Here is a 27,788-nt window from a genome sequence, read left to right as displayed (position 1 = left end):
AGACGATGAACCCCCAGGTGATGGAGGAAAAAGATGATAAAGCCCATTTTGATGAACTTGTTGACCCAACTCTTATTGCAATCTTTGACAATGTGAGAGAATATGGGCTCAACTTGCTCAACAACGCTAAAAATAGCATGATAGATATTTTTTGCTCTATCAAATGGCGATTTCATGAGATAGAAGAACTCAAGGAGAAAGTAAGCTAAAAGGATGGCCAATGAGAAGCAGCGACTAGGGACACCATGTTGACTAGGAGGACCATATCTCAATGGTTGAAAAAAGAGTTCTAAAAATAGAGACTTCTAATTAGAATTCGGCTAACCGGGTGATTGCAACTTTGAACACCCTAAATGAGAATATCAATAGTTTGGGTGATTCTCTCAAGGAAGTTGGCTTTGGCAAGGAAAAAGAAGATAAAGCTAGTATGGAGTGTGAGAAAATTGAGGAAGAAAAGAAAGAGACTAGGGGACCAGTGGATAATTAGAACCAGGATCAAGTGGGAATGAACAATTGGAAGGCCAATGAAGTTGCAAAGACTCTGCAGGTTCTAGATAGGGAGAACTAATAGTTTTAGTTTTCATTTTTTGTTCCGCCCTTATCTAGAGTTACTGATTTTATTTCCTGGCCATAGGCCTATCTTATTGTTTTGGCTTTTTAAATACGCAGATGCATAGTAGCTGGTCTTTACTTTTAATTTATATTTTTGTTATTATGTAAAATATTTGGGTTTTAGGATCCCCATAAAACCTATTTTACTTAATCAAAAACATTGTCATACAAGGATCACAAAGATCGCAATGAAAGGCTTAACCACAATCATGGCAACCAACAAATCTCCAAATGCTACTACTTAAACTAACACGACCAACTAAAAGATGAAAAACCACTATCCTAGTAGAACCTAAAATCTCCAAACTATAGAAGCAAGGAAACACTAGCAAACCCAAAGGGTACTTAAAACACCAAAATGCGTTTCCCGATAACCATCAGGGATAGCCCCTATTTTTCATTTAAGGATAATAGACTGACAAAATTTTGTGCAAGGAAGTGCAACACTACATGCAAGGATCTGCATTTTGCACAAGGAAATACATCAAAGGGTGTTAAGAAGTACTTGGCCCAACAACCAAAGTACCCCAACACTAGTGTGGGCTTTGGTGCAAGAAAGTTCCAAAAGCCATGTGAGAAAATCCAGCACACCACACAAGCTTTTGCATTCTCGCACGAGAAAGTACAATTTCACGTGAGAATCCAAAATAGCATGCTAGAAAATAAAAAGCACAAAAGCTAGGAAAAATAATTCTTCAACACCGAGGAGTACTGGATCCACATATCGAGGAAAGATATTCGATCAAATAACCAAAAGATGAAAATCTAAAATCTAAATCTAAACATTTAAACATAGCAATGAAGGGAAACTGAAAGCAACATCACAATGAACTAAGTGTGTGGTTCCTTCCAACCATAATAGCATCATGAAACCTCAAAGGTCCTAGTCATTCCCTACACATAACATCCCAAATTGCCAACTAGATAGTCGAAGTTGTCTTAAAAAGATGTCACTACTAAAGCGTAATACCATCATAAGAATAGGAAATCTAACATGCTAAACCAAAAGCAATAGATGTGCCAATAAACTAACATCATAAAAAGGGGATGTGTCAATAAACTAACATCATCTAAACATGGTATATTGACATTCTAATGAAAGCATAAATCACAAGAAAGCATACTCTAGAACCTGAAGTACTAAGTGAAAACATCCAGCAATGGTCACACTGAGATAATAGATCGTCTCTGTATGCCGAGCCCCAACAATGATGAAAGTAGTTATGCCTCCCAACTATGTGAAACCCATAGGTACACTCTCATCATGCTGATGGAGATAATGAACCAACTACAAACACACACAAAACACACGTCCATGGCTAACACTCATGCCAAACAGAAATGATGACCAAAACCAAGGTCATGAGACAATGCAAGTACAACAGGTCCTAGTCAAACACTCAATAGGCTACTATGTAGGGGCTGACATCATGGAGAGTTTGTTTGGCATCAACAATCCCAAGCTCAGATCGTGTAGATTCAACTCCTCAACAAAAAGCTTTAGCACAACATTTTTATTATCTTTAATTTTATTACCACCTAGTGTTTTATTTAGTTATCACTTAATTAAAACTTCCTCTACCAACACTCTTTATGCACAATGATCACCAGGCTGCAAGATAGAAGCCCCCTCCATATGTTACCCTACCCTACCCATGCTCATCCAATGGTGAGTGCTCATAGGCATATATATTCCTAACCCAAACCCAATGATCATAACTCCCTAAAGTACTATGAAAAATTGGGCCTCACAAGTCACCTGACAAATGTACATGTACATACTCGTGTGGGGCGCACCACCATCATGAAGATCATAACACAAGGACTGGATGAGAACACAAGAAAAATATCGCTTAACCAAAACAACTTGGAGAACGGATACAACATGCATCCTAATACAACATAAAAGTGAAATAATGCTCTAACTGGCATCCAAATGGATGATCTAGGTCCATGACCAACATCATTCCAAGAAAACCTAAGAAAGCATGATGGCATGCAAAATGAGAAAAAACTCCAAAAACTAGAAAACTTCAAAATTAAAACCCAAAATGCCTCTAGGTACAAAAGCCTTGAAAATCCAATAAAATTTGGATTCAGACACCATATGCAAAACAACTAGTATAACAGTGCACAACCCCAAACCCTCATCCCAAAAATTGGAAAAATGTTCATACCAACCAACTAGATAGATCCAGCAAACAGAAACGAAGGGGAACACTAATTCTTGACCTCCAAACCAACAACTACCAGAAATAGATATAGAGACCAAGCTAAAACAAGAAAATGGGAGAGCCCTACCTAATAGCAAAGGGGGCTGAAATAGAAAATGACACAAAGAAATAAATCACTCACAAAAACTGTCGAAAATCATGGCACAACAAGATCTCCCCGACCCAGATCCAACGAAACTGACCTCATGAAGATCCCACGCTTGTAGCTCTCACAACAAATAGAAACATGATCCTCCATAAGAGGATTCTGAAAAAAGCTCTCAATTTTGTGTTTTGCAAAAGTGAGAAGTAAGGAATTAAATTCCTCTCTCCATACTTATTCACTTTTCAAGTGAATATTTGATTAGGGTAAATAGTTAGTTAGACTTGCTAGACTCTGAATTGACCCAAACGAAAACAAGTTATTCCTAGTAATAGGAATTCATCTATATCAAAGTTGTCATAAATTGAATTCAATGAAATTTAAAGCCCGAAACTCAAAATTACAAAAATTTCTTTAACAACTTATGTAACAATGCAAACCTCTAAATGTGCAAACATGCTCACAGGTCTAGTCAAACAATGCAAATGAGTTCAAATTTAATAATCACCAAAAGGTTTAATGAAACAATTAAGATAAGGATACATCAACCAAATAAGGACGACATTGGTAAAATTAAATTGCTAACTCCTTGCCACTACCAAGGATATAATTCTTGCACACCAAAACACATGATCAAGTGCAATTGCATATAATATCATAGCCGAAGCAATAATGCATTAAATGACTAATTTAACCACTTATTTAGTTTATACCTAAATAATCCATTTGCATCACTCATGTTCACATAAAACATAATGAAACAAGAATGAAGTAAATATCCATAGCATAAAATCCATCACATAACAAATTCAATGATATATCTAGAATACTAGAGAACCAAATATCATCATAGAATATATTGTCATCTCAAAATGGCATCAACATGCAAATATGATAAACTAAACATTATAGCAGTAAAGCATCTAAGATATTGAATTCAAAGTATAACATCCAACCCTCAGGTCATCTCAAAGTACAATAATAAGAGTATCAAGTATCTCTTGAATCAAATTAAACAAAGTAAAGACTACAAACATGAGAGACACTACAAATAAAGTGGAGGGATACTTCAAAGATTTGTTGTGTCTACCTCACCTAAGTCATAATCTTCTTTCCATCTATCAGCTCACTCATAAAGATAGAAGAAGGATTGTGGAATTCACACCTAATTCAATTTTTATTAAAGACTTGGAGACTAGATAGATCATTGCTACAAGGGCGGTTGATCATGCATCTCAGCTATACTACTTCTCAAACTTTGGTCATGATGATGATAATGATTTTTCAACAAATTTTGATAACACTTCCAATGTTGACTCATACTTTGAGGATTTTGGCTACTTGAACTTGGGTGTTCTCACATGTGATCAAGTTCTTGAGCCATCCATTACTTTTGCTCCTATTGGGATGACATCTACTATTGTTCTCGATGATTCTTATATTCACATAGCTATGGATTTATATGATTCAGTGCAACAAGATATTCATTGTCTTTTAGACTCAGTTCCATGGAATGACTTCTTGACAGCCATTGCAGGTTTGTTTGTGGAGTCATATATTACATATTTGGGAGACACCATTGATGAAATTCATCTTCTCTTTAATGAAGATGATCCTTCTTTAGTTGTTGCAAGGGAAAACTCTGACCCTCATCTTCATTCTCTACTTGATCAGTCTTTCGAGGTTGACATGATATTAGATCCTTTGATAGAGTAGTTGGAGGAGGTCACTTTCCCTGAAGAGGAGATATTAGAGTCTTTGATACATGTTTTATATTCATCCTCAATTGCTCTTGATTTTTTTTTTTTAGCAGAGTAGCATAGTACACATGATTTTGAGGAGGCACTTTTTAATATTGACATGGGGACACTTGATCAGGTTTCAAAGATTCCATACATTTTGACATTTCTTCCTACACATGGGGGAGGCTTCATTGATACACCTTTGGTTCTATTTCTTCCTAAGGCAAGAAATGTTGTTCTACACTTATGGAAAGTTTCTACATTGAGCCTAGAGCATCTACCATTGGTGTATATTCTACATAAAGGGGAGGCTACTTGGTCTCTCTTCCACTTTTTCTCTCTTATGGGAGGGATCTTTTCCTCACAGGAGGTCTTCTCTCTCATTTTCTTTTATTGTACTTATCTTTCTTTTTTGAGGGGAGTTTGTCCCATGTGGTTTTCCCTCTTTCTCCACTTTATGAGAGATTGCATTGAATATCATTTGCACTTGCATATTGTACATGGGTACCTAACATGGCCTAGTAGTTGGGACCTATCTTGCATTATTATCTAGCTTTTGAGCTTAAGTACATTCTCATAAGCTACACTTAAGGGGGTCTGTTGGTGTAAATAAGTATTTACTATTTACACTTTACTCAAGTTTACTTAGGATAATGCATATTCATATTAGTTCTCATGTAGACAACTAGGATTTTGCATATTCATATGATTTTCCATGTAGACAACATAATAGTTTGCAGTCTAACTGAGCACATGTTGTCTACATCATCTCTTTATGGGATACACCTTTGTATTCTTATCATCACATTCTTCCATGTACATTCATGTAGAATGGAGGATAATCCACTCTTGGTGGACATGTGCTTAGTTGGTATGCTTATCTCTTTGCATGGCTCCTATTCATCTTGATTGCTCTTCTATGATGTATTCATCCAATTATCTAATTAATCCATTCTCATTTGATCATATCTTGTCTCTCTTATGCTATCTCTTGAGTTCTAGATCTTGCCATTTCATTCTTGACTTAGAAAAATTCTTGCATGGGATCAGAGCTATACCAAATTCTTACACCTTCAAACAACAATTTGTTTTTCCCTTTTGCAGGTGTTTTGGTGCTTTTGAGGATCTGAATTTTTTTGGGACTTTTCATGTTGGTTTTTAGTTGGGTGTTTTTGTTTTAGATGAGTACCATGAATCTATAGAGGAGGATTCTTGTTTGAGTTGCTAGTTGTCTGAATCCCTAGTTCTATGGTTGGAAATTTGGTTTTTCTATGCTTCTTAATTTAAGATTTCCTTATTAATGAGGACTTTTCCATCTTATAGTTCCTTTCAATCCTTTTTTCTCCTATTGAGATGGGGAATGTTTTTGTGTGTTGGAATGGGATTCAAATTTTGCATCTTGCATTTTCTCTTACCTTTCCTATTAAGGTGGATCTATATTCTATTAAGGTGGAGATGGATGTTAGTGAAGATCTTGTCGGATGCTTCTTGAGTGTTTATGTAATTCAGCTTATAAATGTTTTATTCATCCATATACTTCTTGGTGACCTACAGTTTAGAAGTACATGTCTTTTGAGTAAGAGGTACATATATTGCATCTTGGATTTTCTTTTGGCTTTTCCTATTGGGGTAGAGTCATCTTCTATTGAGGTAAATATGGATGTTAATGTAGAATCGTGTGGATGTGACTTGAGACCTAAATAAATGTGTCTTTTAATGTTATGAAGGCTTGTAGATCCTTTTAAACCTCCTCTTTTCCAAATGGATATTTTGATGTAGTTTTTTTATGATGATGTTGGAGCCATATCTAAGGTTTTGGGAACCTATTGAAACCCAATGGATCTTCTTGTTAAGGTTTTGGCCTCTTGTGGCGTGGTCCTTAGAGTAGATGGAGCTTTATTTGACACTAATTTTATAGTTATTTGTTTGCTAGTTGTGGGTTATTATTCTATAATGCTTCTTCTATTGCATCTTTTTATCTTAGTGGGGTTTTAGGTGCCTCTTAAAATATTATTATAAAGGGTTTGAGGGCACCTTTAAAAATTGATTTTACATCAATAAAAAATGCATTTAGATACACAATAGAACCTTATGACATAAAAAACTAATTTGATAATTGCAACCCAAAATCTTCAAAGGTGGAGGAATGAAATACATTCCAATGATTACATACATATCATTGCACAAACTAATACTCAAAACATCACTAAATCATCTCTAGAAATTAGATGTTGAATCCACAAATATATCTTACTTAAACTAAAATTCTAATGCAAACACGTGAATAATAGTTCAATGTTCTTAGGTACACATGAATAATCCATATACATCATCTTTAATAATTTCTAGTACTCTCTAATATTTGCAATAGCACGAGTTCAAATCATAATAAAGTGGTCATGCTGTCAACAACATGTTTGTCTTGTCTTAGGAAGGGTTAGTATGACAACAAAACTAAGATGTTGATTTAAATCATGTACACAATCCTTGTCATGTTTGTCAATCCAACATTGCCTCACAAGTCTTAAAATAAAAATTTATCGTCAATGAAGACGGATGGACGGTTACCGTCTATTGCCATCAAAAAATAAAATGTTCTTACTTTCTATATTTAATGCCAAGCAACCTAAGAACGAGAAGATATCCACAATCCATATGAAACTGTCAAATATAATGAACATCATGACTTTTTCGTGATGTTATATGGATCAAGAAGTGTGAATACAAAACATCAATGCAAAAATAATCACAATCAAACCCAAAAGCATAATATTTGATAGCTAACCTACTAAGGAGAGAGCCTTTAGCAAAGAAATAATATAGAGGAAATAAAGCCAAAAGGAAATAGATAACTATCTACTTTGGATAGGTTAAAACTAAATCTCTAACTCCTAATCTACACCTAGCTCCATCAAAATTGGGTGCCCAAAGGTTTTGTAGTAGTGGAGTGAGATCCAATTTCATACAGGCTTCTTGTAGAGGCTTATATTTGTTGGTAAACATATTTGTCACTGTAAAAATGGCCCAACAGATTATATGTGGCAAACTATTCACAACAGTCGGATAGGCCCTTGATATGTGGCCTTCCTCTGTGTTTAGAGGGGCAGCTCCCTCATATGATTTAATTTTGAAGCTTTTCAAATAAAGATGAAATCAAAATTCAAAATATCAAAAGAAAGCCATTGATGACGAATGCACCACAAGACATCAAATCTTTCCTGGACTAACTTTAAACTGCTAATAACAACAATCAAAACCTATGCTTGAAAACTATTACTAGCACAATGTTGATCCAAAGATTCATAAACATTTGCACAATACCATGAGAATGCTCACTACAAAGAGAATCAACATTTCAAACAATTTAGATTTGGAAGAAGAGAACTCAAATAGCATGTTCCTTTATTTTCTTGCACCAAGAACCTAAGAGGAATTTTTGATTGCAAAGATAAAATTTGTACACACTTTCCAAATATTATTGTAATCACCTAAAATGGTCATCTAGACTATTAGCCCCCTTTTCAACATTTTGGCTAAATTAATTTAATCACTTACCTAAGCCAAATTGCTAATAATCAATTTATTTGATTATAACCTATAGTTTGACTATGCTATCCTAAGTTCATTATTTGATTAAAAGAACATGTCCCCTTTTAATTAAATAAAGGACCCCATTCTTCTAACCCACTTAAAGTGCACACATAAAGTCTTTTTTCTATTTTGCAATTAAAAGAAAAGGCTTTGTGACTTTTGTCTTATATGACACGTCAACTTATATTCTATTGGTTGATTTGTGTGTGCACATGGATCACTCCTCTTTTCAAATTCCACCATTGATCATCCACCATCTTCATCTTGATCTCTACCGTCCATACATCTTTAAAAGGGAGAGAGCTTTCCCCCTCGATCCTCATTTTGAATATTGTTATGCTGCAGGTTTTCTAATAGGTTTCTTTGGAGCTTTGTGGAGAACTTCTATTTCTTGTCTACATTCTCTCATACCATAGCATTTTAGCTTAGATTCATTTGCATGTTAGTTTAGCTTCTATTTTGCAATAATCTATCTCACATAGCTTAATATTTGGATTGTAACACTCTCATCCATGCTTAGAATAGCTGCACTTTTCATATTCATTCTAGTTTAATCTTTAGTTGCATTGCATTCTTGAGGAACTCCTTGGGACATTTGCATTCTTGCATCTTGTCTTTGGAACCTCCCATTGCATGGTTTACTAGCAAGAAGAGTATCTCTAAGGCTCATCTGAGAGCTTTCTTATTCTTGAAATATACTCTCTTGCACTCCATGGATAGGGAGCTCTAAGCCGGCATCCAAGCATTCCAACTCATGGAATCGTTTGGATAGAATGGTTTAGAGTGGGACACTTTCGAGTGTACATTTTTGGCGCCCACCGTGGGGCTTGAATCAAGTTCTAGCTCCATTTGCTTTCATTTTTTATCTCTGGTTTTTTTACAGCAGCATATTGGATCTAATCAAATGCTTTTGTAGAATTATCACTTTGGTTTTAAGGCCAAGCCATAAGTAAATTGGTTTGAAGGCCAAAAACTTAGTTGGTTTAAAGATTTGATCATATCTTTTAAACCGCTTAGAGTTTGGTTCTGAAATTTTTTTTGCAGGTTGGGTATATGCTCAAAATGTTGCAGTCCGATTTTCAGAGCATTTTGAGGTGATTTTTGGAAGTTATGATTTTTTCTTTATTTTTCATAAAAATCCATTTTTGATCGCAAATCAGTGCATTTTTTAGAAAAACTTACATTTTCAGAAAGCTTTTTGAATTCTAATGGGAGTTCTTTCTTTGTGTTTTGAATTTTGAGATCGTATTAAGGATCAAAAACTCGATTTGATAAATTTGGTCTGTTTTGACAAAATCAATCTCTAGGGAGCAAATGAAGAGATTTTTTAAAATTTCTTGCATTTTTGGAAAGCTCTCTGATTTTCAATAGGGGTATCTTCTTTTTATTTTCATTTTTGGATACGAAATCATAGCAAAAAAGTCCAATCTTGTTGACTAGGTCAAAACCAAAGAGTAAAAATGAAAGCATTTGTGATTAACTTGCACTTTCTTTGCATGTACTTAGTTGGAAGATAAATTAGATTTTTGAAGCAACTCACCACTTTTTATTGCAGATTTTTATGTTATTTCACACTAACTTTTGTTGCTAACAAGTTGTGATTTCAGGTTGCCATCCTTATGAAAAAAAATTGAAACATTGCATAAAAAGAACGCATGTCAAAGCTTCAAATGCACAAGGGCTACTAACGATTGTTTGCAGGGCTGCCCAAAGCATAAAAACCCAAAATTTCTTACTTTTTTATTTTCATGTGTGGCATTGACTAATTGTTCATTTTTCATAGGCACATAAAACTTGTGATTGGAGTCTTTTGGTAATAGGAGAGTATGCTCTTCACCCTTGTGGTGAATCAGAAATCTTGACTTGCCATTTGGTTTCAAAAGCAAGGGGTAACTGAATCTTCTTGGCATGTTTGGGAGAAAATGATTGGAATAGGAGAGTATGCTCTTCACCCTTGTGGTGAATCAGAAATCTTGACTTCCAAAATTTGATCCACTCTTTGTGTAGTTTAGAATCCTTTAGAGGGCCTGCTCTCGGACAACCTGAGAGGAACGACCCAAGTGGGGACAAGCAGATTACCTGGCTCTTCCAACCCACTATAAACTCAAGGCTATCAAGGACACAAAACCTTGGTAGACGTAGTTTTTATCTTTGCCTAGTGTGATCGCTTATGGGATTTCGACCATAGGGAGATCACTAGGTAAGAATGCTTAAGGTACTCTTGTGATCACGAGATCGGTTACTCATCGCAAGGTGAGGTGTCCCGTAATTGGGAGCAAGAGGAACACTATGAACGGAAGCCCTATCTAAAAACCCTAAGTTAGTAACTACCTTTTTTAGCCGCTCAACTTCTTGGTGCAAGGATTGATCCTAGTGGACTACCCGGATCACCCCAAGATTTACACTCACCATATGTGTTCCCTTGGTTATGCTTATGGCATTTCCATGACAAAGCCAACATCTTTTGTGGGAAACCACTTGGTGTGAGGCAAATGAGCATCAAGCGTGGGCCAAGTTGTTGAGTAATGAACCATGACTTCTAGGTAGATATTGCTTGATGTGTTCTTGAATGTGGTATACTTGTGAAAATCTTTTGAAGATACACATGACGATAATTCTAAGGAATTCTTTTGAGACGTCACATATGCTTGTATCATGCAAGGTTGCTTTGTCCCTTGCTTGATTGTTTGAAGACTACTCCATGTGTCACTATCTTGCTTGGAAAGAAATTAATTTTGAACATCAAACTTGTTATGCTATCAACTATTGTCAAACTTTGTCAACCAAGTCAAAACATCAAATGCAAACATTTTCTTGTGTTGCTTGCTAAGGGGAGTCTCATTATTTGACTTTGATTTGCTATGTCTCTAGTTTTTGAACATGCTTAAAGTGGCTCTTTGGTCTTAGTGCTCTTGGTCTTTTTGTCTTCATGGTCTATGTTTGCTTGCTAGTTATCCTTTTGCTGAAATGGTTTCCTTGATTTCTTGACTACACTCTTGGGTTGGAGAGTTGTTCACTTGTCACCCTGCTTGCTCTATCTATTTGGCTATTTGGGCATCTTGCCTAGCTATTGACTTGAGTCATTCATGTCGTAAGTTTCTTGGACATATTGTTTGACAAGTCGCTTTAATCTCTCTCTACTATCTTGGCAAGTGAACACTCTACCTCCTATAGTTTCAACATCAAGTTATCTTCTAGGCTCTTTTATGCTTGGCTTTGCATCTAAAACTATGGGATCTAAATCTTGTGCTACCAAACTACAACTGAATCTAGATGATCATGATATCCTCCATATCACTAAAGAGTTTCAAGATCTGTATGTGCAATACAAAGAACTAGAAGAGACAAATGATCTTTCTTACCTTCATCTCTCTAAGCGCATGACAAAAATGAAGTCTAAACTTGAGAAAAGGTTAGAGGAGAAGATTACATTGTTACATGAATCTTCCTTAAGGTCTTTACATGCATGTGAGTCACCTTCTTTGAGGTCATCCTCTTCTTCTAGGTCTACATGCTCTACTTCAAGACATCAAATGTCTTCATCTTCTAGATCTAAAGACCTCTTTAGAGGACAAGCAAGTGATACCTCTTTTGAGCCTAGGCCAAAATATCATGATAAACCTATCTTTGACCAAGATAATAATGAAGACATGGATGAATTCTATTCACTTGAGAAACAACCAAAGGACTGTAGAGATACTTCTAATAGAACTTTTTCTCCCTTAGAAGATTCTTATGATGACACATTGCAAAAACTTCTTGGCAATAAGATCATCCTGTTACCTAAGTCTAGCTCATATGGAAACCCATTCTTGGATATCTATTGTGCTTATCATCAACATAATGAGCATAGTACTTCAGATTGCATTGAGCTAAAACATAAAATACAAGATCTTATTGATAATGGAATTATTGGAACCTCTAGTGACTCATATGTTGAGGATACTTCTCTTGAGCAAGATTATGTTGATGAACCTATGTCTAGTAGTGGCTCCATTACATCTTCCACTTCTTCCAACACTCGTGCATCTCCCAACACTTCAAATCTTTCCAACATACCTCCATCAAATAAAGAACCTAATGCTTTCCACATTGACTATGTGTATCCTCAAGGGCTATCTCTAAAAGAAACTCAAGCTAACCTTCATTTGGCTGCAAACCTTTTCCATGCTACCAATCCTAAACATCCTCAACCTTTATGCACTACTCCATTCACTCTTCATTCTCCCTTGTCCTTAGAAGTGGCTCCATGTCAAGAGGACTCTGAAAAAGAAAAAGCTATAAATGTCAAGAAAGATCAAGATCAAGCACCCTTTCATCTCTTTCAAGATTTTTCCCCTCCATATCCTATAACTTGTCCACCTCCTAAGTATGATGAAGATACCACTTCCATTATCTCCCTTGAGCTTACTGAAAATTATGAGAAAAGTTCTCTTCATATGCTATCCAAAGCTACTTGTCAAGATCAAAGGATCCCCTCATGTTCTACTTCTCCACATCCACTTCAAAATTGTGCTCAAGCTTCAAGTTCTTCTATTAAAAATGGTGTTCCTATCAAAGGTACTCATGAGTCTATTGATGGCTTTGACCATGTTGCTCACTCTAAAGATATTGATATCCCTTCCCACTATCCCTTTGCATCTTCTAAATCTATCCTTGGTCCTTATCCATCTAAGCTAAAGCATTCAAACCTTCCATCCATATTGGGGCCTTATGTTCCTCCATCTCCTACATTCACTCCTAGCTCATTCCCTAGCTCTTCCATCATACCTCAAGATCAACAAAGACACTCATCCTTGATGAGTTTTCACCCATCTATCCATCTAAACCAGTCATATCAATCTTATTCATCCACAAATCCCAAGTCCTTTGGAAGTGAGAATAAACATAAGAATCCATTGAAAAAGAAAGATCACTATGTCCCATCTAATCGACATGTGAATGCTAAGAAGGAGAATGCACAAAAGAGACTGCAAAGGTCCACTATTAAAAAAGCTAAATCAAAGAAAATATGGGTTCCTAAACCCATTATTGAAGAAATGTGTTTTGAAGTATCCAAAGGAAAATCTAAAGCTATATGGATTCCCAAGTCTCTTTTAAAAGACTTGAAGATTGAAAATATTTCAAAGTTGACATTCAAGCTTCCAAAGGCTTCCATTCCATCTTCTTCCAAAAATCTTCCTAAAATTATTCCAAAACCTTCCACTCCACTTTTTTCCAAATCTCTTCTACCACCTCATACATCTAAACCTCAAGCTACTTCATCCATGATTCCTCCATCATTCCAATACCCTTCAAGGTGTGTGTCAATGTTGATCTTGTCCAATATTTTAGCTACCCTCATGAAATCCTCTAAAACTTACACTTACTTTCTATATATGCACTCTTATCCTCCATATATTCTTCCTACTACCATTTCCCTTTCATCACCCTATCAACATCTTTGAGCATACCTTTCTATGGTCTTGGCTTATCATGGCTTATCTTTCCTATAGGAGCACTATCTAAATTCAAACAGCTTGAGCTCTTTCTAAAAATTCAAAAAAAAAAAAAAAAATGAAAATGTGCCTTGGTGAAAACCACTTTTTGTGGCACCTTGGTAGCAAAAGTAAAGAGAAATAAATGCATCCTATGGTGAAAACTACATCTTGTGGTACCTTGGATAAGTACCATGATGAAAACTTGGCAAACAGGCATCATGCGTAATTCTTCCATCATCCATCTATCCCCTCTTCTCTCTTTGATCTTGAAAATGTTGAGCTATCTTTGCATATTGGCTATCTTATCCATCAGATTTTCTATTGTGCTCTCTCATTCACTCATAGCCTCTATCTTGAGCTTTATTCTTATTGCTCTATCCCATTGCTATACTATCTAGTTGACCCCTTGGTCTTGATCATAATAAATGAAACATGGTTCTCATAGGTCTCTTGACATGGCTACTCTTTTGGACTATACACTTCATGCTATCTCACTTGTTGGCTTCATTGCTTATCCTACATGCTATCTTTCTCATTACTTCCATTGCTTATCCAAAATATGCTGCATATGACTATTTCACCTCTTTCCCTAGCTTGGGTACTCTTGAGGAGTTAGTCCTTGAGGATCACTTTCACTTGCTTCATACTCTTTTTTCATCCATCTTTGCTTATCCACTGACTCGTTGCTCCATCGTGTCCTATACCTTGCTAGACATTGTGAGAAAATGACGTGATCTTGCTTGAGAACTAGTGATCTCTAAAACCTTCTAAAAAATTCAAAAAATCATATATGATGCTGAAAAAATCCTAAAAATCAAAAAATGTCCTGAAAAAATGATCATCTTAGTGAAAACCTAGCAATAAGCACTTTGATGTATCACCAAAAAATTCAAAAATTCAAAAATACAAAAATTTGAAAAAAAAGTCCTGAAAAAATCTGTCAAGTGGTGAAAATCTGGAAACAGGTGCTGCTTGAGACCCTTGCACCTCTGTCTATCAGTCTCAATCACCTATTTTGCTACACATTTCCTAGCTTGGAATTGTTTCTTGTCCTCATCTTGGGGGCACAACTGCTTAGCCTATTGAGGTATTCTTGTGCATTAGGGTTTCTTTGACAACTCACAACATAGTGTTTCTCAACACTTCCCCCACCTTGACATCAAGTGTTTTTCAACACTTTTCAGATAGTTTACCTACGGTCTCCAATGTCGCGATATTTCTCACTATCAGAATCAAGTCTGGAAGAAATGGCCAAGTGACTTACACACACGCACTTTAACACCTAAATGACTGAGCTATGCTGATCTTTATCTACTTTGTGTGCTGTCTATGATGATTTCTTTGCCAGGTGTTCCCTCCCTAATAGTCTTTCAAGGATGTCATTGACTAGAAGACTGGGGGCATGGGACATATTTTCTTGATTTCTGCTTGTGGGTATACTTTTGTTTGTCTATAGTGTTGTAAGCATTCATGCTTGTCCTATTCAACACTTTGACTTATAAATGTATCATCCTTGATTGTTTTGCAAGACTGCACTCAGGGTTTATCCTGGCGCTTATGCCTTGATACAGGTGTAATCTTGCTAAATTAAACTTAGGGAATCTAATCGTGTAGTTATCTTGACTTACATGTCTCTGATGCTTAGATTGGATTTCCACATACCTATCTAATATCGATCATATTCATATCCTCATAGTTATACTAGTGATGGTTGTATGATCTCATGATGTCCCTAATAAATGCTCAATGATGAAGTTAAGAGTCTAAATGTTATGCGCTTCTTGCTGGTAAACCACTTTGCATATTAGCTTGCATTTTAGATTCATTTTCTAGCTTAGTCTTGCATTCTTGCATATGGGGAGAGCTCTCTCTTCATCTTTTTGTGGACATATCGGCTAACTCCTTTCATATATTTCTTTACTTTCTTCTTGTTCATGTCCTTCACCTTCTTAATCTTTCACTTAAAATCTTTTCTATCTTATCATCACATTATATAAAGTTTTGACCTCTTAAATAATTTCAACATCCTAGATTCATTTTCGAGATCGAAATCCAAATTCGAGTTCATCTTGATGGTCAAAATTGTCTTTTGAAATTCTACTTTCTTCTAAGCAATTAGCTGACCTTTTGAGGTCTAATCTCCGAATCATCACTGGGGTATCTTCATTTCTTCATGTCTTCATCATTTCCATACTTCATATCTACTTCAATTTACTGTTTCATGTCTAAAATCACCTTTCTACTTGTTTTGACCTAATTTTTATGCTATATCCTTCAAGGTCAACTCTAGTCAAACTGGGGCATTTTATCAATTTTTTTTATAGTCATTCTTGGGGTTTAATCATCTATCTGTCATCTTGGACATTGCTATATTCTATTTTTCTCATTTCTAGCCAGTTTTTGCATCCCCTTACCTCATTTCAATTTCGATCCCGAGGGGGCAGAAATACTCTATCACTGCTTAGGAGCATTTGTTTGATCTTCTCACTTGCTCTCACTCTATCCACTTTTCTAAGTGTTAGCATTCTTCTTGAATTCTGACATCATCTTTTCCTAGTGTTCAGTACTATCACTATCAGGCTCTACATTCAGGACTTGCTATCTTTTTCTACATTTCGTTCTTCAAAATCAGATATCTATATCTATCATCACCTACTTGGCTTCGATTTTCTTTGACATAATGTGTTCCCAGATCGATCACGCATTAGTCAAAGAGGGGCAAATGTAATCACCTAAAATGGTCATCTAGACTATTAGCCCCCTTTTCAACATTTTGGCTAAATTAATTTAATCACTTACCTAAGCCAAATTGCTAATAATCAATTTATTTGATTATAACCTATAGTTTGACTATGCTATCCTAAGTTCATTATTTGATTAAAAGAACATGTCCCCTTTTAATTAAATAAAAGACCCCATTCTTCTAACCCATTTAAAGTGCACGCATAAAGTCTTTTTTCTATTTTGCAATTAAAAGAAAAGGCTTTGTGACTTTTGTCTTATATGACACGTCAACTTATATTCTATTGGTTGATTTGTGTGTGCACATGGATCACTCCTCTTTTCAAATTCCACCATTGATCATCCACCATCTTCATCTTGATCTCTACCGTCCATACATCTTTAAAAAGGAGAGAGCTTTCCCCCTCGATCCTCATTTTGAATATTGTTATGCTGCAGGTTTTCTAATAGGTTTCTTTGGAGCTTTGTGGAGAACTTCTATTTCTTGTCTACATTCTCTCATACCATAGCATTTTAGCTTAGATTCATTTGCATGTTAGTTTAGCTTCTATTTTGCAATAATCTATCTCACATAGCTTAATATTTGGATTGTAACACTCTCATCTATGCTTAGAATAGCTGCACTTTTCATATTCATTCTAGTTTAATCTTTAGTTGCATTGCATTCTTGAGGAACTCCTTGGGACATTTGCATTCTTGCATCTTGTCTTTGGAACCTCCCATTGCATGGTTTACTAGCAAGAAGAGTATCTCTAAGGCTCATCTGAGAGCTTTCTTATTCTTGAAATATACTCTCTTGCACTCCATGGATAGGGAGCTCTAAGCCGGCATCCAAGCATTCCAACTCATGGAATCGTTTGGATAGAAGGGTTTAGAGTGGGACACTTTCGAGTGTACAATTATCTTATGATCAAAATTTTAGCATAGTGTTACCTTTTTCTAAAGTCCAAAAAAAGGTCCCTTACAAAGCCAAAAATGACTCCTTATATAGACATAGAGGTTAAGAACTACCTCTTTGTAGTTAATAACTACCTCCAAAATACGTAATTTTGGAGAGGTTAATTAACCTCACTAAAATTAACCCCAGAACGACACAAGTTACCAATTACAAAGATAGAGAATTAGAGCCATCACATTGCATAAAAAATAAGGTATTGGCATTATAAAAAATGGCATGTACAAGAGGATCCCTCTTCTTTAATGATATGAGTCCCCACTATGTAAGACCACAAACTTTCCAGTTCAATTGGGATTATGTCTTCAAATCTGCAAAATAGAGAACATTGTTAGAAGGAATAGTTGGCATTTTTTTAGCACTTGGAACCCAAGAGAGTTGGCACTATCTTCTTTGCACAAGCATTAATTCAACTCTTCCATCATTAGAAAATCCCAAGAGGAATTCTTCATAAAATTTATGAATCTCTGAGTCATTATTTCAAACAGTGATAATATGATCTTCAATGCATTCGATCAAACAAATCAGATGTCTTTGACGCTGTTACAACTCCATTTTGGTTTCAAGGCACTGTGATATTCATGCCATACACATCACCTCTCATGTTCTTCATGGCACATCCACTTATATTTCACACTCCCATTTGGAGAAGGTTGCAAAATTGAAAATCACTTAATATTGTCGGATGGAGCTATGAGAGCATTTTGCCAAACAGTTCACGTGCCTTATTTTTGCTTGCAAATGTCACTGATCTCCATCCGCTTGGGATAGAAGATGAAGGGAGGATGGTCAAACACTTCACTTTCTTTGTCTATGATCATGCTTATGCACAAACATTTTATCAAATGGTTAATATGCCTTGACTATGGCAAATACCAATGTTCTCCATTGGAAGCCACGGGCAAAAGCATTAAATTAGTTTGTCAAAATAGATCATGTGTTATGCCTTTGGTTATCCATGAAACCACATTTTGTTGAGGCATTTTGTCAAACAATTCATATTCCTTCTGTATATTTCCACATTTTGCATAAGCATTTATCATCGCAATCATGATTACAACATCTGATAGAATTCCATATTTGACTATCTTTGTGTGGACCTCTCTACTTTGTTATGGAGTTCCAATTTTAGCACAAGCTAAAAGAATGCTGACAAAGGTTAAAGAATTGGGCTTTACACCTTCCAGTTGCATTTGGTTAAATAGCTTCAATGATTTTCCAGGCAAACTTATTTTGTGTATATCCTGCTATCATTGAATTCCATGCGACCACATTTCGTTCACACATTTTGTCAAACAATTTGTGCGCCTTTTGAACCCTTCCACACTTTGTATACATATCTATAAGCGCAATCACAACCACCACATATGATGAAAATCCACCTTTGATTATTTTCTTGTGCAACTTCATACTTTGATTCAATGCTTCTGTTCTAGCATATGTTGGGAGAATGCTAGCAAAAATTGATGCGTTCATCTTTACACCTGCCAAATACATTTGCTGAAATATTTCAATGTCTTCATCAACAAACACAATTTGTGCATATCCAAGGGAACGATATCAAACAATTTGCATGCTGAGAAAGGAAAGTTGGGTACGGTCCTTGCACTGAAAATTATGCATTAATATATTACAATCATAGAGATGTGCAAGAAGCTCTTCATGCTAATACCACAGGTATTCCTTACAATTGGATTGATTGTAGTAATGTTCTTTTCAACCACTAGAATGATTCATAGTTCTCAATGCTTCCCATTTACAAAGAGCTCATCAAAAGAGGCCTCAGAATCTAGGTTTTCAATGGTGATACCAATGTTGTAGTTCCAATGACAAGAACCAGATTCTCTTCATCTCATCTCAAACTCCCTGTTAAAACTCCTTGGTATACATGGTACACAAATAATCAGACCGTTGGTGGGCGGAGTGAAGGATATGAAGGGCTCACATTTGCCACGGTGAGAAATGTTGGGCATCAAGTTCCTCTTCACCAACCTGTTCACTACTCATCAGAAGATGGTCCCTTCGTGTGTGGACAAAATGAAAAGAATGGTATCCACGAGTTGATCTAAATATGATCTAATGGTTTCAGATTTTGATTTTACACCTCTGTCAGATGATAGGTAGTCACTATTTGAAAATCCTTTGAGTATCTTGTAATCAACAATTTCAAAGAGGGAAATTAACTCAGTATATTGCAATAAAAGAATCGAGAACTTGGCGAACTCGAATTTACCCATTGTCTCTACCTTGCATTTCCTTCACTTTATCATTTGAAAGGTATTAACCATCTTAAAAACACATATTTTGGACTCGAACATTAACCTCTCTTTTTTTTAAAGGTTAATGGTTAATGATTTGTTTTGGAATACGTGTTTTGATGGAGAGGTTAATGATTAAGCTTTCAAAGTGAAATACGTGTTTTGACAATTAATTTAAACCTTTTTAGAGGTTAATAGTTGATGATCAAGTTGAAAATATGTATTTTGGACAATTAATTTTAACCTTTTTAAAGGTTAATAGTTGATGATCAAGTTGAAAATATGTATTTTGGTTCCTTCCATTAACCTGTAAGAACTTTTGACTTAGGGACCTAGATAAGTGCTAGTTGAAGCTACTGATTAGCTAGAGGATTCAAAGGGTGAAATTTCTCAAAAAATTTGTGAGAAAGTGACCATTTTAATGCTTGAAATGAGGCTTATTTTGAGAATAACCATAGCTCAAAAAGGTAGGAATTGAGGCAATTTTGATATCTGGTCAACAATATTATTATTATTCTTTAAGCATTTTGAACAGTTCGAGATCTCCTAGATCTCTCCTAAAATTTCATCATTTAACCTTAATGATTGAGGGTGGGGATTATCTTGGGCCCAAGAGTGATAGAAAAATCTATTTTTCCAATGGTGATTATATTTCTATTGCATCTTATGTTTATTAGAAGGTCAATGATGTGATATTTACAAGTGCCTTCATAAGAACCTTGATGAGATCAAGGTTGTAAATATTAATGTCTAATCCTAGCATTTTGGTTTACCCATTTATACCAAATTCAGATTCTTTTAACCAAGAGGCATTTGTCAACCTATATGTAGAGGGGGTAATAAGTTATAAGTTGCAATGAGTATTAAATTAAGGATGAAAAGGGGTCATTGGAAAAGTGAGAGAACTTATTCCAAAATGTTTTTTTCACATTTGGAGACAACAAAAAGTCTACTCACAAAATCTAGAAGTCAAAACTATAGAAACACATACATTGATCATTTCAAATTTTGTATAAAAATACATCACTACACTTGTAATGGGGTTTCTTAAATCACATAAGTTCTCGTGCTAGCTTTCATGGATATCTCTCAATTACTAAAATAAGACAGATGAAATCTAATGGGTTTAGCAATCACTAAAATAAGAATCCATATGAGATTTAAAGGGTTCAGCAATGCTCTTGGAATGATATGAATATGTAGACCAACACTTCTTATGGATAAATTTAGATATTTTAGAGAGAGAAAAAGAATAAAAAAGGAACCCTAAGATAGCAGAACGAAAAAATATATATATAAAACCTTAAGATAGTAGGCCACGCTAAATAGATATATACTTTTTAAAGTATTAAAATAATTAAACACATATATATTTAATTAGAACAAACAAAATTTAAATCGTGTGTATACTATCATTACATAAAATTAATCAAATGAAAATAAAAGATTGGAAAATACATTCAGGTAGAACTTTGAAATCTCTCAAGAAAAGATGTGCTCCGATCACCCGCCCCACAAGATTGCCTTTAATTCCTCTTCCCATCCCCACGCAAATGCTACCATTCTTGACTTCCGAAGCTATTCAAAATATGTGATTCAACCACACCAAAAAATGGTGTTTCAGCAGGCATCTACGTACCTAAGTTGTGACAACTTATCTCACACTCCCTGCTTTATTTTGGTGCTGTTTCTCAAACATACAGCTGTGGTTCATAAAACCTGTGAAGTGAAATAGCTCACCTAATCACACCAATTTTTCTGCCCTAATCACTTTAAATCTCTAGCCGGAAGTGAATGCGCACCAAATCAGGCGCATCTGAAGAGAAATAGGAAGGCAAGACTCAGAATTGGCGATGCAATCCGGCAGAAAATCGTCTCCTTTTGCGCTGCAGCAGAGATTTAAATCAATAGATTGTCTTCTCCTAGAAAAATTATCACAAAGATTGAATCTTGCGAACAGATATGGGGTTAAAAATGAAGTACCATTATTAACATTGGCACTTCTGTCCGCCGGGGAAGAGGTTGGGGTATGAGTCTGAGTCACGCTTATGCCCAGGCGCGAACAGTCAACGCCTATGGAACCTGCAAATCCAGATATTTATAACGAAATTCACTGCGTCCCAACCAAATATTAAGAATCCCGAAAAGAGGCAACAGATCTTACATGCTTTGAAACAGGGGCCTGCAGTCATATTCAGAAGATTCTCGTACCCCTGCTCGCAATCACATGCATAACCATAAACCGAAGTCATCCGGCAAGAACCCTCTCCACAAACAGGAAACCCGCAGGCTACAAAAAGCGGAAATTTTTAACAAAACCCTAAAAAAATGAAACAATTTGGGGGATGAACACGGGGCTTACGATGGAGAAGGTCGGAAGAATTGCTCTGCCGAGGGGCCGGTGCCGTTGCCGGCGCCGCTTTGCTACAGGTTGCATCGAATGAGCCTGTCAATTTTGCCCTAATCAAAACTCCGGCCATGAATTTGTCGGCAAAGGTTCCGAGAAGCCAGAGTACTTACAGTTGGGAAGAACGCAGGGGAGAGAGGGGAAAGAAAATTCGAGTGAGGGCTGCCGCCAGCCGTCATCGCAGACGCAGCGTGGGAAGATTACTCCCAATAGATTATCGCTTTCTCTGTGATTGCATCTTCCTTTGCCACAATTCACTATTTTGCACAGCCCTGCATTCCACAGCCCTTCCATTGTAAGCAAAGTATGCAAATTTCTCAGGGTAAAGATTGGACAATTGGATGATTTGATACCTGAATCGTTCTGAAGAGCTGCAACGGCAGTGATGAAGGCGAAGGCGAAGGCGAAGGCGAAGAAAGGAATTGAAAGGCGCGACGGCAATCCGGCCATGGCGACGAGGTGCAGAGACTGTCATTCGACTGGAAAGAGGGTTCGTGAGGGATTATCTGTTATTTGTGGAAAGTGGCGTATTAAAGGCTTTCATGAAGGTAGTTAGGCGTTATTGAAGTAGTTGGCAACTGACTTTATTAGTTTACTTGTGTCAAACGGGGCCCCTTTCCCTACTTTTTAAATGCACCCCTACCCACACCTATTTAAGTTGACTGGTCTCAAAGGCTTGAAATATTAGATATTTTTTGGGGATGAAATGGAAGATCTCCAAAAAGGCTCAAGCAATATATGGGATTCCTTATGTAACACACTCTAACTACAGGGTACCAAGGTCTAGTAGAGGAAGCAAGCTACTTGAAGTCTCTATACACATGTTGTCATGTTAAATGTTACATTTCTTGTTAATTAATGTCCAAAAAAAACTCTTATATATCTGTACACAAACATACCAAATGGGTCTTAGTGGTGGTATTGGGTGAACATTTTAAAATGGTATTTTTAGACCGCTTCACACTATATGAGTTCTACAAAGAGCTCTGTAAATGCGGGAAAGTCAAAAGGTTAGTTTTAAGCTCTTCACTCACCTACAGAGATTCATAGGAAAAATCGACAAATTTTGACATACAGGTAGGAACTATAGGTGCACAAAGTTAGTCAAGGCAACTACTGGGTTCTTTCCCCTACTTTCTTTTTTTTAAGTTTTTTCTTTGAGAATATATTTTGATTACAAGACTTGTTCTTCCATCTAGTTGTGTTTCATAGATGAAGGTTAGATAGAGTGTGGTAGCCTTTGTTAGCACATTAGTTAAGTGAAGGTCTTTAGAAAGAATTTTCATTATCTAGCATGGGAGTATAAGCTTTAAAGTTGAAACCTCCCCAGTCAAGAATCAAGGATTGCAAGTATCTATTTTGTTGAATTTGTCTAGACATAGGCCTAGCCTCATCTTATATAATGTTGGAGCTAATACATGATTTTTGATAATTCATTCAGAACTTTTCAACTTCACCAACCAAGACCAAATAGTATATGGGATCGAGGTGAAAGATTTGATAAGGGTAGTCAGATCTTATGCTTAAATGGCTACACATAGCCTACGATGTATCAAGGCAATCTATTGTGAAGTATGAGGAGCATGGATGTGATAGTCGTTTTACCACTTGTATGTCTTTTTGGACAATTTTTGTCATTGTAAAGATTCATGGTATTCATCTATGTTGATTTGGAAGGTGATTTTTTTATTAATTGTTTTGACACGGGAGATGGTTTAGGTATGTTATTGAATACTTGTTGGTTAAATGGTTATTAGTTTGAGCTTTTGGAATTCTCTGTGTTTCAATTGAATTTTATAGAAAGGATGTAGGTTTATATTAGATGCTAAATAAAAGTTATTTTTTTTAAGTAGATATTTTATTAGATAAAGCATGAGAAGGGTGAAATTTTATAGTAGATGCTTAAACAAATTATTAATTAAGTTGAGATGTTATCATAATGTAATAGGAAATGCTAAATAGGATTATAAATTATTAATTTGAGATTTTATTAAATAAAATTGCATTAGAAAGATGTAGTTTATAGTAAATGTTGAACATGATTAAATTTGTGATAAATTGAAATGTCATTAGACAAAGTTTGAGAAAGATCTAAGTTTATAGAAGATGTTAAACATAGATAGAAATTTAGTAAGTTGAGATGTGGAATCACCTAAAAATGGTCATCTAAACTACTAGCCCCCTTCTTAGCATTTTGGCTAAATTATTTAATCTAGGCCAAATTACTAAAAATTAATTTATTTGATTTTAACCTATAGTTTGACTATGATACCCTAAGTCCATGTTTGATTAAAAGAACATGTCTCCTTTTAATTAAATGAAAGACAAGTCATTCTTCTAACCCACTCAATGTGCACACATAAACTCTTTTTCCTATTTACAAATTAAAAGAAAAGACTTTGTCTGACATGAAAAGTCAACTCTTTCTCATTGGTTGACATGATCGTGCACATGAATCATGATCGTCAACTTTCACCCTTGATCATCCACTTTTTGATCTTGATCTCAACCGTTCGTACACATTTACAAGGGAGAGCTCTCTCCTTCTCTAAGGATCCCAATTTTGAGCTAATCTTATGTTGCAGGTTTACTTATAGGTTTTCTTAGAGCATTCGTGAAGAAATTTCATCTTCTTGTCTCATTCTTGCATTCTCATCCTAGTTTAGATTCATTTGCAATAGCTTAACTTCCTTTGTTATAGCACAGTGCACCCAGTTTAATTAGAATGGCTTGGTAATACTCTCATTTGCTTAGTTTAGTTGCATTGTGCATCTCATCTTAGCATAGTTTCACTCTTGCATTGCATACTCAATAGTTTCTTTGACACTAGCACTCTTACTCTTATTTTAAAGAAATCTCTCATTTCATGCTTTATGTAGTGCTTGCCCCTAGTTTACATTTTGCTATTATTGCCAAACTCTTTTAGGCCAATTTTATGCTTGATGATTAGTAGCATTATCTTTTAGATTATCAAATATTGTTTCATATTAGGTTGATTTTATGATGAGACTACTTGTTACTATTTACTTCATGTATGCATGATGATGATTATTACAATGATTTTAGTTACTGATGATGATTAGTTAGATGGATTATCATATGGGTTTTCTTGTGGATATTTACCTCATACTATATTTGTATGGTGTGTGTGTGTATATTTTCTTTATGTATGACGTTTCTGATGTGGTTAAGGGAGTCGTAGTTGTAGGCCTAAAATGTGAGCACACTTCTATGAGTCATTATATTCAAGATTTCTCAAAAATGAGGTCTCGAATGGCAACTCATAGCTCCCTATTCATGGAGTATAGGGGTTTGTAATGGAGGCCCTCAGTCTGACCTAGTTTGTGCCCATACAAATACACCATGAAACAAGAGATTCAATGATCTAATATGCATGCAAATGAAAATGAAAAAAAACTAATCTAAATGATAACAATGCAAAACAATGCAAGAAATGAAATATAATCTATGAAAAGAAATAACAATGCAGATCTAATCTATGAAAGCAAAATCTAATATATCAATGCAAGATCTAAGCTAACATAAAAATCAAAGTATGGATCATGATGGTGGAAACCATGGATGCAAGAGAGAATGAGACAAGAAGATAGAAGTTCTCCACAAAAGCTTTAATATTCAAAACTCCTTCAAAAATCACTTTCCAAACCTGCAACATAACAATAGCATAATAATGGGTCTTTCAAAAATGACGAGAGGACTCTCCCTTATAAAGAAGATTGGACGATCTAGATTGAGAGGAAAAAGATTTAATCAAGGGTGGAGAAATAATGATCCATGTGAACTAAAGATCCACCAATGAGAAAAGTGGAGTGGTTGAGAAGAAAGTGGAGAAACGATGAAGATAAGTCCTATATTAAGTGTAGATAAAAGATTTATTTAATTTTTTATTTGTTTTAACTCCTTTTTCATCAAAAAGAGATTTAAGTGGGATATTTTATTTAATTAAAAGGGAGCAAGTTCTTTTAATTAAATAGGAAATATTTAATCAAATTAAAAGAGGGGTTTTTCTCTTAATTAATTAAATGTAGATGAATTATTTAATTAAAAAAGAGGTTTTCTTTTAATTAAATGGAGACTTATTTTATTTAATTAAAAGAGAGCAAGTTCTTTTAATTAAATAGGAAATATTTAATTAAATTAAAAGAGAGGTTTTTCTCTTAATTAATTAAATGTGGATGAATTATTTAATTAAAAAAGAAGTTTTCTTTTAATTAAACGGGGACTTATTTTATTTAATTAAAAGAGAGCAAGTTCTTTTAATTAAATAGAAAATATTTAATTAAATTAAAAGAGAGATTTTTCTCTTAATTAATTAAATGTGGATGAACTATTTAATTAAAAGAGAGGTTTTCTTTTAATTAAATGGGGACTTATTTTATTTAATTAAAAGAGAGCAAGTTCTTTTAATTAAATAGGAAATATTTAATTAAATTAAAAGAGAGGTTTTTCTTTTAATTAATTAAATGTGGATGAACTATTTAATTAAAAGAGAAGTTTTCTTTTAATTAAACGAGGACTTATTTTATTTAATTAAAAGAGAGCAAGTTCTTTTAATTAAATAAGACTTAGGATAAAATGATCAACCTTAGAAATAAAACAAATTGAATTTGATCAAAGAAATTGATTTGAATTGATTTAATAAAATATTGCAAATCATTGATTCAAGAAATTTGATAATTGATAAATTGAATAATGGAGCCCATAGTCTAGGCGACCATTTTAGGGTGCATACATTTGCCCTCTTTGACTAATGTGTGATCAATTTGGGAATACATGTAGTCAAAGAAAGAAATTGAAGTGTGAGGTCAATTTGGGATCACAAAACAACCCAGATGTGTGGTCAACTCGGGAACACATCAGGACAAACAATGCAAATAAATTTTGACTTGAAAAAGTCGAAGATAAAATTGATAAATCTGAATCAAGGATTGAAGTTGATAATTACTACCCCCTCGTGATTGAAATCAAAATGAGATAGAGGAGAAACAATAAATTGGTAAATTTGATCAAATCAAACAAAAGATAAAATTCTTGATGTAAGATGAAAGATATAAAATCACAGAACTAAGGTAGATCAAGCAAGAAATATTATGCCCCAAAGGTGATCTACAAGAAAAGAAGTGGGGGAAAAAGAAAATGGAAGATAGGAGTTTGGAAGATATGGAAAGAAACAAAAGGAAGAAAAAAAAATGCCCCAAAATCAATCAACTATTTAAGATGGAAATTTTGATTGAGATCACGAAAGAAAATAAGGAAATGAAGATCAAAACATGACCACGGTTGATTAAAAGTCCACAATAAAGATGAAGGGAGAACCCTCTCAAACTCATAATGTAGCCTAAAAATGCAAACTAATATGAAGTCTAATAATGCAAGCTACATGAAAATGCAAAGGTGTACTTGCAAAAGAGCAACTGTAACATAGGATTTTTGTGTTCATCATTCATTAAAGAATGTAAAAGAACTTATTTTCATCATTGGGCCATTATTAATGGACATCAAAAATCACACAATCACCACTAGTCACAAGTGCAACTATGAAGATATGAATGTAATTTATATCAGATTGGAATGTGGAAAGATTCTAACATAAGCATCAAAGACATAAAGGTCAAGATGACTTCGATGTTAGCTTACCCAATTTAATGTAGCAAAACCATGTTC

At 35.0% G+C, this 27,788-nt stretch overlaps 1 protein-coding gene across 1 annotated transcript; it reads right to left on the bottom strand.

Moving 5' to 3' along the window:
• Positions 1-21,033: 21,033 nt before the first annotated feature.
• Positions 21,034-22,664, bottom strand: LOC149538728 (uncharacterized). The gene is made up of 6 exons (XM_089800062.1): positions 22,457-22,664; positions 22,217-22,375; positions 22,059-22,142; positions 21,861-21,986; positions 21,680-21,778; positions 21,034-21,582 (listed from the first exon to the last, which is right to left on the bottom strand). Exons 1-6 carry the CDS (start codon positions 22,551-22,553, stop codon positions 21,503-21,505), a joined length of 645 nt encoding a protein of 214 aa, XP_089656188.1. The 5' UTR covers positions 22,554-22,664; the 3' UTR covers positions 21,034-21,502.
• Positions 22,665-27,788: the final 5,124 nt, after the last annotated feature.

The sequence above is a fragment of the Cupressus sempervirens genome, chromosome 9 (genome assembly GCF_028749045.1).
Source record: "Cupressus sempervirens isolate cs-2001-9-10 chromosome 9, ASM2874904v1, whole genome shotgun sequence".
Lineage (NCBI taxonomy): Eukaryota > Viridiplantae > Streptophyta > Pinopsida > Cupressales > Cupressaceae > Cupressus > Cupressus sempervirens.
The sequence above is the reverse complement of the archived record's forward strand: the minus strand, read 5'-3'. Positions and strand labels throughout refer to the sequence as shown.

Bases quoted from the DNA above. Each gene is read 5' to 3' on its own strand.
- LOC149538728 (XM_089800062.1), bottom strand. From the start codon at position 22,553: ATGGCCGGATTGCCGTCGCGCCTTTCAATTCCTTTCTTCGCCTTCGCC. The intron at 22,143-22,216 runs GTAAGTACTCTG...CAAAATTGACAG, and splicing joins CCCCTGCGTTCTTCCCAACT to GCTCATTCGATGCAACCTGT. The intron at 21,779-21,860 runs GTAAGATCTGTT...CTGGATTTGCAG, and splicing joins AGGCCCCTGTTTCAAAGCAT to GTTCCATAGGCGTTGACTGT.